The sequence below is a fragment of the Nothoprocta perdicaria genome, unplaced genomic scaffold (genome assembly GCF_003342845.1).
Source record: "Nothoprocta perdicaria isolate Ctin4 unplaced genomic scaffold, notPer1 scaffold_44, whole genome shotgun sequence".
Taxonomy (NCBI): Eukaryota; Metazoa; Chordata; class Aves; order Tinamiformes; family Tinamidae; genus Nothoprocta; species Nothoprocta perdicaria.
The window spans coordinates 1299802-1318198 of NW_020455688.1; the positions used below are offsets into that span (position 1 = coordinate 1299802).

General features: G+C 42.1%; 1 protein-coding gene across 1 annotated transcript; it reads left to right on the forward strand.

Moving 5' to 3' along the window:
- The first annotated feature begins 67 nt into the window (after positions 1-67).
- Positions 68-15255, forward strand: CUNH12orf40 (chromosome unknown C12orf40 homolog). The gene is made up of 13 exons (XM_026046361.1): positions 68-116; positions 2707-2746; positions 4771-4909; positions 5587-5719; positions 6417-6483; positions 7717-7917; positions 8970-9076; positions 10948-11483; positions 11704-11776; positions 12505-12565; positions 13117-13183; positions 13849-13931; positions 14485-15255. Exons 1-13 carry the CDS (start codon positions 94-96, stop codon positions 15253-15255), a joined length of 2301 nt encoding a protein of 766 aa, XP_025902146.1. The 5' UTR covers positions 68-93.
- The last annotated feature ends 3142 nt before the right edge of the window (positions 15256-18397 follow it).

The following is an 18397-nucleotide window of genomic DNA, read 5'->3' on the forward strand; positions in this document are numbered from 1 at the left end:
GCGTTGCCCCCAGCGCCATCGACACCCTGCTGCGGCCCAGCAGCGCGTGGTGCTGCCCAGCCTTGCGCTGCTGCTGCCACCGCCGCCGACGACATGAACTGGGTCGGGGGCAGCCGGTGAGTGAAGCTCTTGGGGCTGCAGGAAAGCACGTGCTGGGGCTCTACATGATAGCCCCAGTGTCCCCTCCAGGCTGGGTCATGGTGTGGGTGACAGCCCTGGTGTCCCTTGCGGCGCAGACCGCCTGAAGGGACGCGGATGCGCCAGATCCCACCAAAGCAGGTGGGATATGAGCCCTGTTACTGATGCAGTTTCACCAAAACTGCCTTAGCCATGGCTATGTGACAGTGAGGAGCTGAGGGTGACACTCCCTGAGCAGGGGGTGGCCCAGGTGACCTCCAGAGGCCCCTGCCAGCCTCAGCCCTTCCGCAGTGCTGTGCAGGTGCTCAGACTTTTTCTCTAGGCCACAGACCCTGACATATAAAAMGGCTAGATGAATTAGAGGTAAAATTTCCAAATAATATATATTAAATACAATTAAAAATCTAGTTGTTTAACATCTCAAATTACACAAAGCACAAAAAAATGTTGGAAGACACATGATGTTGCCAGCTTATTATCTGGGTGCAACAGACTGATTTCCTTCTGCTGCTCCCCCTGATGCATCCTCTTCTCCCTTAGCTCCAACTGTGAAKCCACTTCAGGTGATTAGTGAAGACACCCAATGGCACTTTATTCCTCACCTTACAGATTTATTTAGGGAACAGACTATGAAAAGACATAACTGAATTATTTATGCAATTCAGAAACTGCTTGTCATTATAAGCCGGTCAGGAATTAATCATATTCATTAAAAAAAAATGTTTATCAACATTCATTTGCAGATCCTTGGTGTATTTTCCGTAAGTTAACAGAAATCAGCCTAATAATTAGAAAGATGTAGCTTTTCAGGAGCATGTTTTGAAATTACTATTTTATTTTTTAATTATTACAATTTTAGCAGTATCTAGAGGCCCCTTTTGAGCTGATAATCCCTAGATGCTTGACTCTGCAAAGAGCCAGTAGAAAATGATCCCTGTCTGAGAGCTTAATAGACACAACACTTCAAAGGGGACGCAAAAAAGAAGAACAGTGCTGTACTCCTCCTATTTGCAGATAAGATACTGTAAGAAATGGTGGAGGTTTATTTATCCCAGAGGCAGTGAGGAACACAGTGGCAGCAATGAAAACAATACCCACATAATCCCATTTGCCTGATATATTGGCTACAGAAACTTCCATCCACCAGTCCTCTTGGAATAATGAAGGTATTCGCATGCCTCCTATTTGAGGAAAGAAAGGAGACTTGCTGAAATAGTAAAATAATCTCCACTAGACTGGTAATRTTAAAATAAAAGGCACAATGTTCAGCTGTTTTTCTTTAGGGCTCTACAATCTGCCTATGTATTAGGAATTTAACCCCCCAGGATTTGGTCAGRCGTTTGAAAGGCGCTTTGCTAAACACAATTTTTGAATCATCCTAACTGTGCACRCAGAAGAAAACTAAAATAGCCCCTTGTGCATCTGGAAGTCCTGCTTGAAAGAGGAGGTTTCTGATAGCTGCCCATGTGAGCAGGGGGAAGTGAGAGCTTCAGTTTGAAATCAACTTTGTCCAAAATGCCTGTCTGTGATACACTCCTGTCTGCAGGAGTCCATTCCTGTCTCCAGGAAAAGCACGACGTCGGAGTATTGCAGTCACTTAGCAGATAGCTTAAATCATCGTGCTGCTTTCTGCTGMTGATGATTGTCAGGATTCCTCTGCAAATCTGGCATTTGCATTTTAGATGTCAAGAAACATATGCATAGCTGGGGCTTCTCCCTGTTTTGAGTGTAAATTTCATGCATATAAGGTCAGAAAGTGTGTTCTAATTTTAGACATACCAAAAAAATTAAAAACTGTAACTTGAAGGGATTACCCCATATTTTTAACTCCCAGGAAGCATTTCCTGATCCTTCTCCTGTAAAGATCACAGTCATATTCACACTGTTCACATCTGTAATGATACAGATGTCTAGCCCAAGAATCAGTTTTTCATATTAAAAATTTTATATTTATTTATATTATAGTTTATGCTCTGTACTCTGTAGGTAATAATTTAAAAGTCTATTTAACAAGGGAAAATCACAGGTTAAGCTGTAACTGTCTCCTGTGCAGCACAAACAACAGCTTAATAAAGTTGTAGTGTTTGACTGCAAGTAAACAATTTATTTTTCTTACACTTTGTTTACAAAACGTTCCGTATGGATTTGAAAGATAGGAAGTTGTGTTGCATCCCTTTGTTTTCTCTGCTAATAGATCTTTATAATTATATTACAACATGACAAAAAAAGAAAATGAGCAGAAATAAATATATTCATGAGTTTTTCTTACACAGTTTTAATAATTTAAGAATAGATGATGTATTGCATAGCAGGTTAATTGTTTAAAAGTTTTTCCTTCTAAATGTACATTGTGTCTGGTAGTTCTGAGATAGAAAGTGGTTGTATCCTCAGGTGAGCAAGCCAGGATCAGTTGAAGTGTTTTCAACAGATTTATGTTGACTTATCCGCCTGTAGGCTTGGTTCACTGTAACATCATGATATAACAACAYGAGTCCAAAACTGGTAAGAAATTCAGGTTGTGTCCCAAGACTCTGCTTGATTAAAACAATAATTATTTGTGTCTTTCAGGAGCAGAGTTATACTGAAGCAGGAAAGGCGGAAGCAAAAGGTAAAAATATCACGGATATTATATTCATGGATATATGAATTATGTTCACAAATACTATGTGGAAATGCTTTAGTTGATTCATCATGGAAAGTCTTTTCAAACAACTGGTGTGAGGTTCAAAACCTCCAGAAAACRGCTGGCAATGTGTTTGCCTGCCTGCATGTAACTCTCAGGACAGAAGTCTTTTTCAAAGTTTATCACACGCAATTCTAGCAAGAGAAGGAAGTAGGAAAGGACACCAGTGAATTTTTGCATATGGGCAATATCATTTTTGTCACTATATTTTGCCAATATGTGCTGATACGCAGGGGATACACATGAGGTTGAAGCCTCCTGGCGCCCAACACATGGTCAGCTAACCTAGCACATACAAACAGCTCTTTTCTGAGGCTACTTAAAGGTTAGGTTCATTTGAGTACTTAATTTCAGCATTGAAGTGAGTAGTCCAACTTAGTTGTATTAACTGAATCTGAAACTGAACTAATAGAATCAAATTCTACTAGGAAATCAAATTTATTCCTGGCACAGCAGAAGAATTTCAGGAAGAGATCTTCATAAGCAGTAAGAGAAGATATTTATAACTGTAGGAAGATAAGTCCTTGGATGCTGGGAAGAGGCAATGTAATGTATGGGCAGCCACTAAGGCTGCTGCCACCCAGTGCGCAGAGTAGATGCACGGACACACACACAAGAAAAAACACAACCACAGTACGAAACCAATCTCTGAAATGAAAATTATCTACTTAGAAGATTGGGGGAGCAACCAGCAGCTCCCATCACTTGTCCTCATCACTTCCCCAGTCCTTGGGGGAATGTGACTTAACAAAATACCCATTTTCTCAGCAATTCAYTGGTGTAAGTGACACTGTTTATGTTACAATGTGCAATTTGTTTTTGTGGAGGAGAGGAAACAGGTAAGTATCAGAGACAAGTTTGTGTTTTAGAAGAAAGTACCTAGGATGTTGAAAGAAGCCAGATATCTTTTAAAAGGTATGGGCTCCAAAGCAATTTGAATATTGAAATATTAGTTTGTACACAAGCTGAATTTAACTGATCATAGATATTATTACCTGAAGAATATGTATTTTCCTCATGTACCAATGTCCTAGGGTGCTGAAAATTGTGATCTGATAGTTTATACTGGAAAATACCTACTAAAAAGCATGTTGGGTTTATCAATTATACCTCAACTGCAAAATTAATCCCTTATCATGAGAGGAATTACATTTCAGAGAAAAGCTGGGGGTTTTGTTTGTTTGTTTTAGCCTTTAGTTTTCCATAGCCTTTAGTTTTCCATGTCTTCTTGTGGTTAAAAGGAAGAAGTCACACTGTTTGGTTTGTTCAGTTGCTAACTTGCTACAAAATGAACATTTTGCTCCTTACATGGCTATTAGTGGTGTTTTAGGGTTACACAGAATTACTTGCCTAATATATTCAAAGTCTTTTATCATTTTGCTTTTTGTTCCTTGCAACACAGGCCTTCCAAAGTCCCAATAATAGAGTTTTTTCTTCTTTTTTGTTTTTCTTTTTTGGTCACAAGWCTCTTTTCTCCACCAAAGAAGACAGGTTTGGAGAACAATAAGCTCTGTGTCCCTGTAGATGGCCATGTGTACGTAATCTTTCTGATTTGGCTGCTAGCTCATAAGCTGCCTCAAAAGCTCAAGTTGAAAATTTTTAAAGACTGTTTCCTTGAAGGATTTTGGCATATCTTTTATTTTAAAGCAACATTTTCAATCAGCTTTTATAAAATTGAGGCATAAGAGTTTACAGACTATGTTTTTGGCATCAAGAGAAAAGTGATTTATTTTTCGAGATGAACAAATAATATTAGTGCTGTCTTTTTCAGGAGAATCAAAATTAAGTAATACTCTGGGGGTGAATTTGGAGAGATTTAGTCAGGTGCTTTCATTATTAGGAGTTTTCTGCTAATTCTTGAATGCTCATTTTTTAAAAGTGTCATATATCCTGCTCAAGAGCTGTATGGCTTCTGTCAAWAAGCTTACTGTCTCTTTTGAAAAATACAGGAATACTTTGAGAAGAAGAAGCTTAAATCAAAGATGAAGCTTTTGGATGTATCTTCATCTCCTAAAAGTTCAGCAGTCAGTTTAGATCTCCTCAATCTGTATGTTGTTAACCAAATATCAACCAAAAAGGACAACACTGGTGAGTTTAGTGTACAAATGGTCTGACTTCACAATTAACAAATCAGTTTTTCTTAGCTATTACTGCTATTATTTTGGTTCTTTGTACTCTTCTTTTGGATTATAAGGTGTTGCTCAAATAATCTTGTTTACTTATATTTAAAAATAAAAGTGAAGATAATGACTACAAAAAATCAAAACATAAGAGGAAACAAATAACATTGATTAATGCCTGCATCCCCTTTAAAGCCAAACTTATGCAAATTCCTCATTTCATTTATTTTACCCCTGGTTTCTTTTTCCTTTTACATTTAAATATTCCATTCTGCTTCCTGTCTCATATCTTCATTTGGAGTTATCTGTCAGTTCTCATACCTAGAATATCTTTCTTAAAATCCTTAATTATGCTCTAAAAACTCCCTCTAAGTAGCCTTAGTTCTAACTATTTTCCTTTTCAGCATGTGCATAAGCCAGAGTGTGGCCAAAGGAAGAACAGAAGGTGAATGAGGGGTTCAACAGAGCATTATCTATACACTGTGGTCAACAATAAATGATTTTACCCTATAATGCCACTTAAAGTAGGGCTTTTGCACTGCTAATAACAAAGCAAAAWATATATATATATAGTTTTTAATTGATCATGAAGCCTAAAAGGTTTCTCCAAACCCAAAGCTGATCTTGCAGATGCTTTAATTGCAGAGAGCGTGAGGAAACCAGTCCACGTTGACATGAGTGGAGGCTTAAATATTCCTGTTAAAAGACACAACATAGAGCTTCCCATGTCACCACCACGTACCCGATATGCATCAAACCTAGATGACATCCAGAACAGGTACTCATATAAAAAAGATAATATATKTATCTAGAGATAGAATGAGGTTCTGGAAGGTAGGTTTCGTGATGCTCTTCCATCTGATTTCTGAAAAGTTAAAAGGAGTAACTACTGAAGTGCCATAGCAAATAAAACTAATAAATTCACATGGAGAGAAGGGCTGATACAAAGTTGATTACTGCCTTGGGGAGCAAGCTGGGCCTAGAGGATTCTCAGACTCTGCTTTTTGCCTGTTCTCAGCTGTTTCTTGCCTTGGAAAAGTCTGAAAAAACASATATTAGGGTAGCAAATAAACATGAATATATTACTCTAAGATAAAGAACTTTAATAACCATTCCTTACATTCCTGTGATACTCTTTGTTTTAAATAAATAGCTATACATGAAGTTCAGACACTCTAAAAAAAAAATATTTCTTTAGTCATGTGAGATCCTGTATATGCTAAGTTACTGCCACAGAGATGGCTGTTCAAACAGCCTTTTCCATTCTCACTGTTTTCCCACCTAAATATACATACATTTAAGCTATTGATTCACAGGCTGACTGCTCAGAACCTCTTAAAAACAAAGTCTTTTATTAAAATATCTAAAAAAATATTGTTAAAATATTTTGAAATTAATATTCTTCTTGGTTATTTTATTTTATACATTTTATATCTTAATTTTCATAGATTTTTTTTTAAATTCGTTTTTCCGAGGTTACAAAAACAAGTAATGGACAGCAGAAGRCAGCATCTTTCAGAGAAAGTAAAATACCAGAATAATGTAAGTTTATTGTCCTCACTGATTTCAAGCTGAAAATATACAGCAATGTCTGTACTTTTAAGGGATTTTTTTCAAAGAACATCTCATGTGCATTGAAACAGATGAAGGCTTTCAATTTAAGGTTATATTCAGATGTTATTTGCTGGTCCTGTTTTGCACTTGTTACTCTTATTTCTTGCTTATTTCTTGAAAGGCTCACCTTGTTTTAGGCCTTTTCCAAAATACTTAAGAATATCTGTGCTCTAAGCTGGCCACAGTGGGCAGAGATGATGGGAAAGAGGTTGAGGCCACAGCAGGGCAACTGAAAACAATGTGCATTAGGGTCTGGTGAAATGTGAGCAGCACAGGCAGAAAATGAGGCTCTGAGAAGGAATTAATACTATGAGCACGTCTTAATGGATACCACTGGGAAGTTTATACAGGGTTTTSACAGTGAAAAACCCTCTGTAGGTGGAATTTAGGCTTTCTTTATGACATATCCCATTATTGCATTGAAAAAAAAGCACTCAGGTTAGTAAATCTGTCAGCAAAGCTTTCAGTTTAGATCCCTCAGAGATGCCTAGAGCCCTGTTGTATCCCTGCATCACAGAGACCCTCAGGAGATGCTTGCAAAAAATAAAATAAAATAAAATAAAATAAAATAAAATAAAATAAAATAAAATAAAATAAAATAAAATAAAATAAAATAAAATAAAATAAAATAAAATACATCAGCCTTGTTCTGCAGGGTCCTGGCCCAATCATGCTGTCAAACCATGTTTTGTGGAGTAAAAACCATAGATGTGTCTAGTATTAGAAGATGCTTTCGTTTCAGCAAGGACAAGTATTTTGTACTGAGAAGTTTGTCTGTCTCATGTATTTTAGCCAAGATCCCCATGAGCTGCCACTACTTTTTTGATATTATATTCCACGAGTTTCCATTTGCTATTCTTTTCCCCTGCTGGTTGATGGTCTAGAGACATTTTTTTCAGACATAGCGTGGCCAAAAGTACAGGCTCAAAATAACAGCTAAGTTTGTCTCCAGCTTCCACTTGCAATTTGGGTGAAAAAAAGTCATATCTGAGCAATTTGGGTGAAAAAAAGTCATATCTGAACACATGAAAATTTCCTCTTGCATCTATATACGTGCAAAGAGATATAAAAGCTAATGAAAGGTCTGATTACTTTGAACTTCATACTTGCATCAGAAAAGTCTTAGCTAAATGAAATATCCCTTTGCTCTATTTCATCTAGTTATCACAAGTTACAGAGTTAACTTATGCGGACTCCAGCATGGGCCACGAGGATGACACTGCAGCAGCCTTCAGTGCTGGTCCCCTGTCATCTTCAGGCTTTTGGTCTTCTAATTCTACACAGTCTTCAAAAGAAAATTTCAACACAAACTTAGTGTGGGACTCTTGGGAACAGACCYATGAAGAGAAGCAGGAAAAAGAGGTTTGATGATAAACGTTTTTCTTTTTGGTAGAATTAGTTGAAAATAACTTTATTTTTCTTGGTGGGGCTGGAGAATCAAATTAATGGTGAAGATGATTGTAAACAGTCCATTCTAAATATAGATTTCTGGCCCATATGATTAATCAGGTGTTATACGATGCCAGGTTGTCACTGTGACCTAATTTGCAATCATGTTTTTTCCTTTTTTTTTTTTTTTTTGGTGTTAATCTCAGGCTTCTTAAAAGAAACAGCATTGGAAAAATATAGTAAATACAAACCCACCTGGATGCCACCCGGTGCCCCGTGCTCTGGATATCCCTGCTTGAGCAGGGGGGGTTGGGCTAGATGATCTCTAGAGGTCCCTTCCAACCTCAACCATTCTGTAATTCTGTGATTCCATGAAATCTCCTCATAGACTTCTTAAGAAAATATATTATTTGCATGGAAATAATAAATTTTTAACTCTAAGAATATCACCAGTGGTATTTTAAGATCCCAGGGGAGGGGAGGAAGGAGTTTTGGAGAGCCACAGGAAAGCAGATGTTGGCTTGTTCAGGGAACTTGTAGGCAGGAAGGCATGAAAGGCCTGAGGGACAGAGGAACCTGAGAAAGGTGGTTGTTCCTCATGGACACCCTTTCAGGACACAAGAAAAATCCATCAAAAGGGCTGGAAAAGGAGGAGCTCCAGGAGGGCAGCCAGGCTGCATGGGGAAGTGCCCAGGAGCCCAAATGCCAGAAGGAGGTCTCGGAGAAGGGATTGTTTCAGCAGCAATTCTGATTGTGTAGAAAATGCATAAATATAATGTCACAAAAGTGGTTAAGCACCAAGAAAGGTCATCCAAAGATCTCCATCCTTGGCAATCTCCAAACTGTGGAAGAGGCATTTTGCAGACTGATTCAGCCGTGCTATAGGTATTTTGGGGGCTTTACCATAAAGGTGTAAAGAAGTAAAAAGGTTAAAAAAAAATCTTGTTTGCAGGCAGTATTTTAATGGTTAAAACACTGCAAGTATTGCAGGCATGCACAGCTTGACAGCTTGTCTTTCTTCTCAGGAAGGAAATACTTCTGATCAAGACCCCTGGATACTGCAAACCCCAAGCCAGTGTATTTTCAAGCAGTCTGATACAGAACTTCAGGAACTTTTCAAGCCATTGAACAGGTAGGCAGTGATTTTCATTAGCAAGAGGGGAAAAAATAGGCCCATTTAAAAAAGAAAATTACTAAGATCGTCTGAAACTTATTGCTTATTTGATTTTTCACTATTTGATGCTCTCCAAATGGAAATGGAGACTAAATGGGAGGAGTGAACATACCAGGATACTTAAATTTGCCCAAATGTGGCAAAGTGTGATTTTTAGAAAGGCGTTTGGAAGCAAGATGCATTTTTGGGAGTGCCACGAGTTAGAAGGTGCTACTGAATTCACTGGCTGAGGAAAGCTGAATTTCCTGGGAGGGCAGCGGGGAGGTGGCTGCCCTGGGCTCATCAGTTCTGCTCACTGCTGCATGGGCTTCTCTGGGGACACTGATGCTGCAGGGTCTGAGCGACTTCTCCTTCTGCACTGTTTACATYTGAGCTTCCAGGAACAAAATATTTGCTTTGCTTCATGTACATAAATGATTCTACTATGGTGTTTCAAGTGTTTGGTTGAGAAACACTGTTATGAGAACATAGACTTTAATTTTTAAAAGCAGCAGCAGAAATCTAGAATTATTTTCCCGTTTAAAGTGCTGATTAAAGTTTTTAATCCACAGAGGCTTCAGAACCAAACACATCCATAGTGAACATTTAATTTCAGTGGTTTTCCTAATTTTCCTCCAGTTTTTAATTCCCTAAGCCTGTTTGCAYGCTGCTATCAGCTTCTAGCTTTGGCTAGCTACACCCATACAAAAATCATGCATCATTCTGCTGTTCCTGAAGTGCTCACAGCCAGTTTGCTGGGGAACCAGGAGACTGATGACCTCTTGTTGCTCTCACCAGCTCATGACTGAACGGGCCCATCAGTTTTAGCCAGGTGAAATGTCTCTGTCTTCTCCCAGCTTCTCCTAGTCTTCTCCAGCAAAACCTAAACTGAGGCTAACATTCACCTTGCAGTAGGTCTGGTTGAGTTCCTGATGAATATCTTTCCACCAAAGCCCTGCACAGTCTTATCTCACCTACCACTCCCCTTTCATTTCTCCATGGGTCTCTAAGCTCCATCTTCKGCTCATGGCAGCTGTGTCCTCTGCCTGTTGATGGCTCCAAACAACAGCTCTTCTTTCTCTAAAGAACAGGACTGTTCTTCAGATCCATTTCTGTGGATCTTTCTTGTTTTCAGCCAAGATCCCCACAAATTCTTTTACCTCAATAGCTGTCATTTCTAGGAGTCCTCCACTGTTTAAAAGCAAAGAACATATTTATGTAATAATTGAATGTAATTGTAACATCCTGCTGATTTTGTAATGAAAGTATATATATGGGGTTTTCTGTAAGTAGAGGGCACTCATTTCTCTTTAGGCTCTCTAGGCTTTTTATCCTCTTCTTACTGACCTCGGGTACAAGTGGAAGACACTTAGCTGAAGAGAACACAAGCTAAACAATATATGGAATTTATTATGGACTTTCAGTATGGAAGTGAACTGTAGACTGACTTGCTATAAACAGAAGCAGCTCCTTGTGCTTTATTTATTTATTTTTGCTTCCAAAATGGGCTCCTTTGGTCAGCTGAGTGGAGCAGCAGTGACATACTGTGGCTGATTTTATAAATCACAGCGCCTTATTGAGGAGGAAGTGCTCCATGCCTTGGTATTTTCAAAGGTATTCTAAAAACAAAGCCCTTTCTAAAGCAACTTTACTAGAAAATGGAAATAAAATACAGTGGTTTTTTTTTCAGCTGAAATAACATACATTTGGGACAAAAGCAATGTGACATGCAGTAAAGTGGAAGTCTTTGACATTATTAGCACCAAGTTGATTATCTGTTGTGTTAGCAGTTTACCACTTTGCTTATCTATGCACTCAGCAAGCTGTTTTTCCTTTTCTCACCCACAAAGGCCAGATTATATGAATTCTGCCAGCRAAAATCCAGTGCTAATGACCAGTAAAGAACCAGAAAGTATCCAAAGGATAAATGAGCCCTTTTTCAGTGTTGTGAAAGAACCCCCAGAGCTGGTACCTGCCCGAGATGAACGTGATTGCTCCTTCCTGACAATCTTTGAAGATGAGAACCAACCAGACTGTGATGATCTCTCCACAAAGCATTTTAATCCTTTTGTTAACCAAAGCAGTAGTGCTGATTTTTTCCCTGGTCCTGATGACAGAAATCAAATGACGGAGAGAAGTTTTACTTACGAGACTGGGGAGGTTCATCCTGCAATTAATGCAAAAGGAGGCTCTGTAGACAGACATCTTAAAGGCATTTTCACAGCTCCAGAACAGGTTTTGTTTAAAAGTAACATTTTTTCAAATGCAAGCTATGAAGAACACAGAGAACCTTACAAAACCTGCCTGCAGGACTATCATCACAAGAATCAATACTACTTGGCACCCTCTGAAAACAGAGAGGAACTTGCAAGACTTGAAAAACATGGTGAGTGACAGTAGTTTAAGGACATAAATGCTGTGGTTTCTCCTCCTTTTAAAGACTGATGGTTTTTGTAAACAGAAGTATGTCTACCCTGACCTAAAAGGTGTCATGAATTTTGAAACTGCAGTAATTGAATGTGAGATCCCATTAATAAAAGGTTGATAGAAACATTTAATTTTAACAGCTGCTGCCTTTTAAATCTAGGTTTACTTTTTGGTTTTAGAGGCATTTACGTATCGCCATGGTCAGCAGATTAACTTACAGGAAGATTTGCAGAGACACTCAAGAAACAAGAGGTGAGTGTCATAAAAACTGTCCATCTAATAACTAGTGATAAGTGCAGAGACTTTGCTGAATGGGAGAAATCTTGGCCAACTGAATATGATGGCAAAATTCTAAATACTACTACTCAGGGCAAAAAAAAAAAAAAAAAATAGAATATGAATAAACTGACATGCATGTAAATATTGTGCACCATGGTCTGTCTCCCAGTGATCAGYAAAGAGACAGACTCCTTCATGGGACAGTTTTGAGAGCCTGAAGTGAAGCTGTTGCTCTGACTTGTCCTGTAAAGGAGCCTGAATCTTTCCATGGACTGTAGATGAAGTCTAGAGAAGCTGCCTTCCCTGAACTAGAGCCAGTGTGTGCGAGTGCCCCACATTTTATATCAAGACAGTTTTGTTGAAGTTGCTGTAACTTTTTCCATTTTACTAAGCTACACTCAATCATCTCACATTATATTTCACATTTCTGGAGTGAGTAGAAGCGTGTAGAAGTAGTGAAGATCGGAAAAAGAAAAGATTTGTGGTGTTATATGGCAAGATTCTGTGATAAGTCCAATCATCTCCAGAGTGGAAAGCTTTTTCTCATTCCAAAAGACAAAAGATAAATTCACAAATAACAATGCACAGTGATTTAATACAGTACTGAAATGTGTTGCAAGATCTGCACAGTAATGAGTTTAATTCAAAAAGCAAATAAAAGTACAGCAGAAATCATTGACCAAAGAACTGTATGTTTGCAGTGACAGCTCAAATGGGAAAGAATCAACTTGGAGACAAGGCCAGCTCTTTGGATTTGAAGAGGTAACTTTTTAAAGAAACATATTTTGTGTTATTTAATACCAATGTATTTGCATCATTTATTTGGGTGGGAAGAGGGATATTCGCACCATTTATAAATGGAATTTAACTTCTCCAAATTAACTTTYTGGAAGCTCCTCTTCTTTCATTGTTTGTACAGGGAGTCCAACAGGAGCAACTTCCAGTTACCTAATTCAAGCAGCACTTACAGGGCCTTTATTTAAATGCTTTTATGCACAACTAAGTTGATGCCTAAAATAATAAATATATCAGTTACCATTTGCCCTTTAGAWCAGATTTAGCACTGTGGTCCGGGCATTATTTACAGGGTTCCTCATYATTATAAAGGAACTTTACACCTGGATTCATATAAATACTTCCTATTTGGGAAAAGTGACCCAGGTGAACACACAGTATTATTGCTTATGGGTTTTGCTGTACAGTGCAATGGCTTCCTTTAKGTACCACAGAGACTGAATATTCCTGACTTACTTAACCTAAGCTGATGATCCAATTGAACCTTCCCTATTAACATTTTTACTTATTTTTAAAAGTTTGCGACAGTGGAAGAGAAGGAGTATAAGTTTGGAATGAGTCCAAAACTTCACAAGCTGAAGAAGGGTTAGTACCGTTTATACATTATAAAGTCAGAAAACAGGTATTTTTGCCCACATATAAAACAGAAAGAGTTACTTTTAAAGCCAAGGAGAAATGTTTTCATCTTTTTGGGATGTTACATTTGATGAGCAGTTGTATGTTTGATTCATGCAATGCAGTATAAGGAAGACTAGCGTTATTGGATAGCCAAGAGCTATCTGTATCTGCTTTTCCTTAAAAACGTAAATTCAGGTTAGCCCCTCTCTGCATTACCCAGGTATCTGTCATTGTCTCATTTCTCCCAAGACCACTCCCTAATCTAAAAGCCAGCTCTGACAKCAAGGGTAAGTGCTGAAAAGGAATCCGCTGGAGAGGTCAGAGGAGCTGATGTGGTCGCCCCAACTGCAGCTGGGCAGGATGAGCAGCACTGCCTGCATGTGAGCGCCCAACATTCCTGAGGGATTCCCAAGAGGATGAGGACCCTTGACTAAGGGTGCCAGGAGTTTGCAGTGTCACCTCCGTGTCCGGCCGTACGGGGCTCCTCCTCCCTCCATTGGGTCAGGGCTAGGAGGGCCGCGAGCGGCGCCGCTGGCGCTTCGGAGGCGGCCGCAGTGCGATGCTGCCTGCTCCGCTTCCGAGCTCAGTGTTTCCGTGCGTGACTTTGCGCTCAGCGTGAGCTCTTCTTTCAGACACGGAGTCCTCGCTGAGCAGCCGCTCTCCCAGTTATTCCCCTAGACAGACAGAGAGCTGCTTCAGCTCCAGTCCTGACCTGGTGAGTTCTTCGGGGGCTCGCAACAGTTCTCCCAAGGGTATCGGCACGCCCGGGGGCAGATGGAGTTGGAATCTTGTTTATAGCTTTGTTTATGCAAGGAAATGTGAGGAAAACATGAAGCAATTAGCTGTAACTGGCTGTAGTGTAACAGGTATGTGGCCTGGTGCGTTGCTAATGGCAGACCCCATGGAATTGCAGTATTGGAATCACAATAACGTGCGTGTTGGAAGGTGCTGAGGCAGCTTCTGCTCTCCTCTGCGCTGTACAGCTGCCCTGCGTGGCAGGCCAGCAAGGGAGGAGAATATTTTTAACATATTTTTAGCTAACTCTTTTACACATAAATGCCACAACTTACGAATACAAAATAGGGAAGAACAGTGGTACCACCTTAGCCACTTTGTCCCTGAYAAAGCTGGGAGCACATCCCTATGGAAAGAATAGACACAAACAAACCAAGCCAGTCCTGATCTGTCAGGAATGGAGTAAACCTCTAGAACTTAGTTATGGAATTATTTTAACAAGGGGCTACATTAACACAGTTCTGCCCAAACAGTCTGAAGAGGAAGACGCAGCTGGGAYGAAGGCCTGTGTCAAAGTACAGCCCCTGGAGACAGGCAAAGCCGATCCCACCTCAGCGGAGCCCACGAGCTCCCTGACCGTAATGGTGCCTCTGCATCCCAACAGAAGTTTGGGCAAGGGCGAAGCCAGCCCCCTGCAGCAGGAAGACTCCATTGCAGCAGCCACGGGGGAGGGAAGTAAAGAGGCCGCTGCTCCCCGCGAGAGCAGCTCCTTCCTCCGCGCCACAAGGAGGGAGTGGGTGGCGCGCAGGGCGAGCTGCGACGTGTGCTCGCAGACGGAGAGCCCCGCGTCGCCGCCGGGAAAGGTGGACGTGGGCACCCAGTGTGGGAGCCCGCGGCTGGGCAGCTGCCTCAGGGCACAAAATGGCAGCGYCGCCGGAGGGCACAAAATGGCAGTGTCACCACAAAATGGCAGCGCTGCYGGAGGGCACAAAATGGCAGCGTCGCCACAAAATGGCAGCGCCGCCGGAGGGCACAAAATGGCAGCGTCGCCACAAAATGGCAGCGCCGCCAGAGGGCACAAAATGGCAGMGCCGCCGCCCGCAGCGAGAGCAGCAGCGCCCGAGGCCGCCGCTGAGGACGCGAGGCGCCCGGTGCAGCAGCGCCCAGGTACCCCGGCGCGGCAGCCATGGAGCGCGCCGGGCGGCCGCCCGCCTATGCGCGGGGACGCAGAGCGGGGCCTTGCACGGCCGCCACGGCCCGCGGCCGGTGCCGAGGGGGCCGCCCTGCTGCTGCCCCCTGCCTAGGACGGCTCGGGGGGCTCGGGGGGGTTCGCTGTGGGTAGGCAAAGTGTTTCTGTTCAGTTGTTTGCTTACCAAGTGTTATTATTACCTGTGGATCTCTGTCAACTAACATACGAGGGATCCCTGTCARCTGCTGTACCTGTGGATTACTAGACATGTCTAACTGATAACTTAGGATTTTAAAACAGCTTATTTATTAAAAAAAAAAAAAAATAGGAATTAGAATTGCCATCGCTCCATAGACCTGTAAGACTTTARTAGTTTGAGAATGAGCTTGCTTTTCTTGAGGGGGACGGGAAGACTCTGTTTGGCTTCGGAAGATATTTGAAACGGCCTTTGCTTTGAGCTGTTGTCTGATTCTTACCTGTTTTAACACACAAACGAAACTATACGTTTGTACAACATAAAAATGTGAACCAACAGAAAATGCACATCTGTGCACATAGAGTACAATGTAATTTTAAGAGAACTAATTTATTATTTTTTACATAAACTCCCAAGCGCCTAAGCTCTGTTCCACAGCACATCTATTGATTCATTATCTGGCTGCTAATCTAGACTAATCTTTTCTGTGTTTCTGTATTTTGCTTGCAGATGAAAAATGCAAAGTGATTTCTTGTTAAGTTCAGCATTTATGTAAAACTACAAAGCTCAACAAATAAAAGTTTTTGACAACGCTTTTTCCAAGTTGGACTCTTTYCCTGTAAAACAGCTCCTTGGAAAGGTGCCAGGGAGTCTCACTGTGCTCCTGATACCCTTTACTTTTATATCACATATATGTATTTATACCTCTATAGCCTGCAGCGATCCCATTTGCACAAAATGGGCTCGGTCCAGAGCTGTGTTAGAGACCTGCTTGGCAGACGGGAGTCTTTCTCCTGYGAGGTGGATTTGCCGGGGTTTCTCCCTTGGTGATGCTGTTGAAAACATTCTATATTTCTATAGGTTGGTGTCTTTCATTTCTGTATTTTGTTTCAAAAGGCCGGGGCTGAGGGTCTGTGCGTGACGCAGCAGCGCAGGCTCGAGCCCCGTTCTCACCATCCAGCCAGGGGCTCTTTTCTGCCCGGTTTCATTTTTGGGGGTAGGAGCCCAGTAGCTTCCAGATTCACGCCAACCTCTGTTCAAAAATAGCATCCCTCAGAAATTTCAGTGGGCTTTGGTGCCTCTGAAGCCAATAATATTGTCTTTTGTATGAAAATTACACCCATGGGGAGCAATTTGAACGGCCAGACTTCTGAAATATGTAACTACCACCCAGCTGATTCACTGCCCAGCRCCCGGGCTGGCACAGGCACCTTTTCTTCCCTGCATTGCCCCACTTTGCTGTCGGAGCCAGCGCCCTGGTCATTCCCTCGGCTGGAACACCAGGATCATCATCCTCTCGGGAGGCACAGCCTGTCTGGGTAGTGCCTGGCATTCGCTCTCGTGCGGGACAGTCGTGCCACCTCAGAGGGCCACGAATCCTGCTGGGATGGTGGCTGAAACGCTGTGCGGGGCTCCAGGCTCCCTCCCGCAGGCCGGATCCCTGGGATCACGCACGGATCCCTCCCCATGGCACACCTCAGGGGATGGCTGCAGTATATTTTGGTTTTGAGTTTTGAAGTATGTTGAATTCCTGGGACTTCTTAATTTCATCTAGTTTTAGAATTAATGGAGACACCTAAATGCCAACAAACACCCTTGGTGCAGGGCAGGATCACAGCCTGCTCCCAGGAATGTGCAGGGCCAGGAAGACGGATACTTGAATGCTGAAGGGAGACCTGACAGCACCGTGAGGACCATGCGGGTGGCTTTCAATGGAGCAATGCCGCTCTATTAAATTAGCTCCAATAGAGCTGCTATAATTTAGAGCCTTTCAGGAATATTTGCAGCACTGCGCTTAAGCCGCTCCGTGGAAGCCCTCAAATTCTTCCAGCGGTAGCTGGAGCTCAGGGGAGGCTGCAGAGCCCCCAGCAAGGGCTCAGATCACACGGCCGAGCCCCAGACGTGTCATCTTYGTGCGTGTGTGTAGAAGTGTGGTGTCCATAACGTCGTGTCGTGTCCATAACGTCTGTAATTCTCCACCAGGAATGTGTCTGTCAAAGCACATAGCCGTGTTCCGAGGCCTTTGGGCGACAGTGCATCAAATCCARCCACTTTCCTTTTTTTTTGGCCTGTAATCACTGAATGGCTCTAAAGAAACACATTTATCTTCATAGTGTGTGTCCCAGCAATGATAATAAATAAGGCAGCTTGGTCTCTTTAGCCACTGGATAAATTTTAGGACACCTGCATAAGCAGARACCCTCCTTTTTCATCCACGTTAGTCTTCATGGAAGGGAGATTGATCCTCTGGGGTGGTCACGGAAGTTCAGGGGGCTCTAACGGTGCTTGGTGAGGATCCATTGCAGCCCGAGCTTTCCTCGGGAAGAGGACTGAAGGATTCCTGTAATTAACCAAAACGGGGCATTCTGTTAGAAATGCTGCCCTAGGCTTTGGGCAGGGGCGCTGCACGTTTGGAAGTGCAGGCCGGCATTTCACCCTCTCCTCCTACAAAAGCAGCCCCAATTGCAGCTCCTGCAAAGCCGGGACTTGGCCAAGCCCCAGAACTTGGTCTCAGCCCCGGGGCAGGCAAAGCTGCAGTTATTGCACCGACGGCCTTGATGGACTTTGCAGAAATCCCTGTTGCGTTTCCGTGAAGGATTATCATTGCGGGAAAGGAAAAGCTTAMGGCTTCACACAGCTGATTATTCCTCAGGTGGAAACTGTTTGTGAATTGGCTTTTTTAAGGGTTCTGGCAGAGAGCCGATTTAGAAAGGATCACACCTCCTAGAAAAAAATATTAGCTCTCTGTAACCCAATTCTCCTCTATTTGCGAGAGCAAGTGCCCTTTCTGCTGCTCTTCCTCAGCCTCGTCTCACCTGCGGCCTGTGCGGGGCTGAGGCTGCCGTCCCAGGTCCGTAAACTTCTCCAAAAAAAATATATATTTTTTTTTAAATAACAAGCCTACAAATAGCTGAGGACCAGGAGAAAAAGGAAGACTTACAGAGAGAGGTTTAAGCCATTCAGWCTGTTTTCATGGAAAGGGGATTGAAAGGAAACCTGATCGCTGTGGCGAGGAGGCACCACGGGGAGCGGACGGGGTAAGGGACGAGGTTCAGTGGCC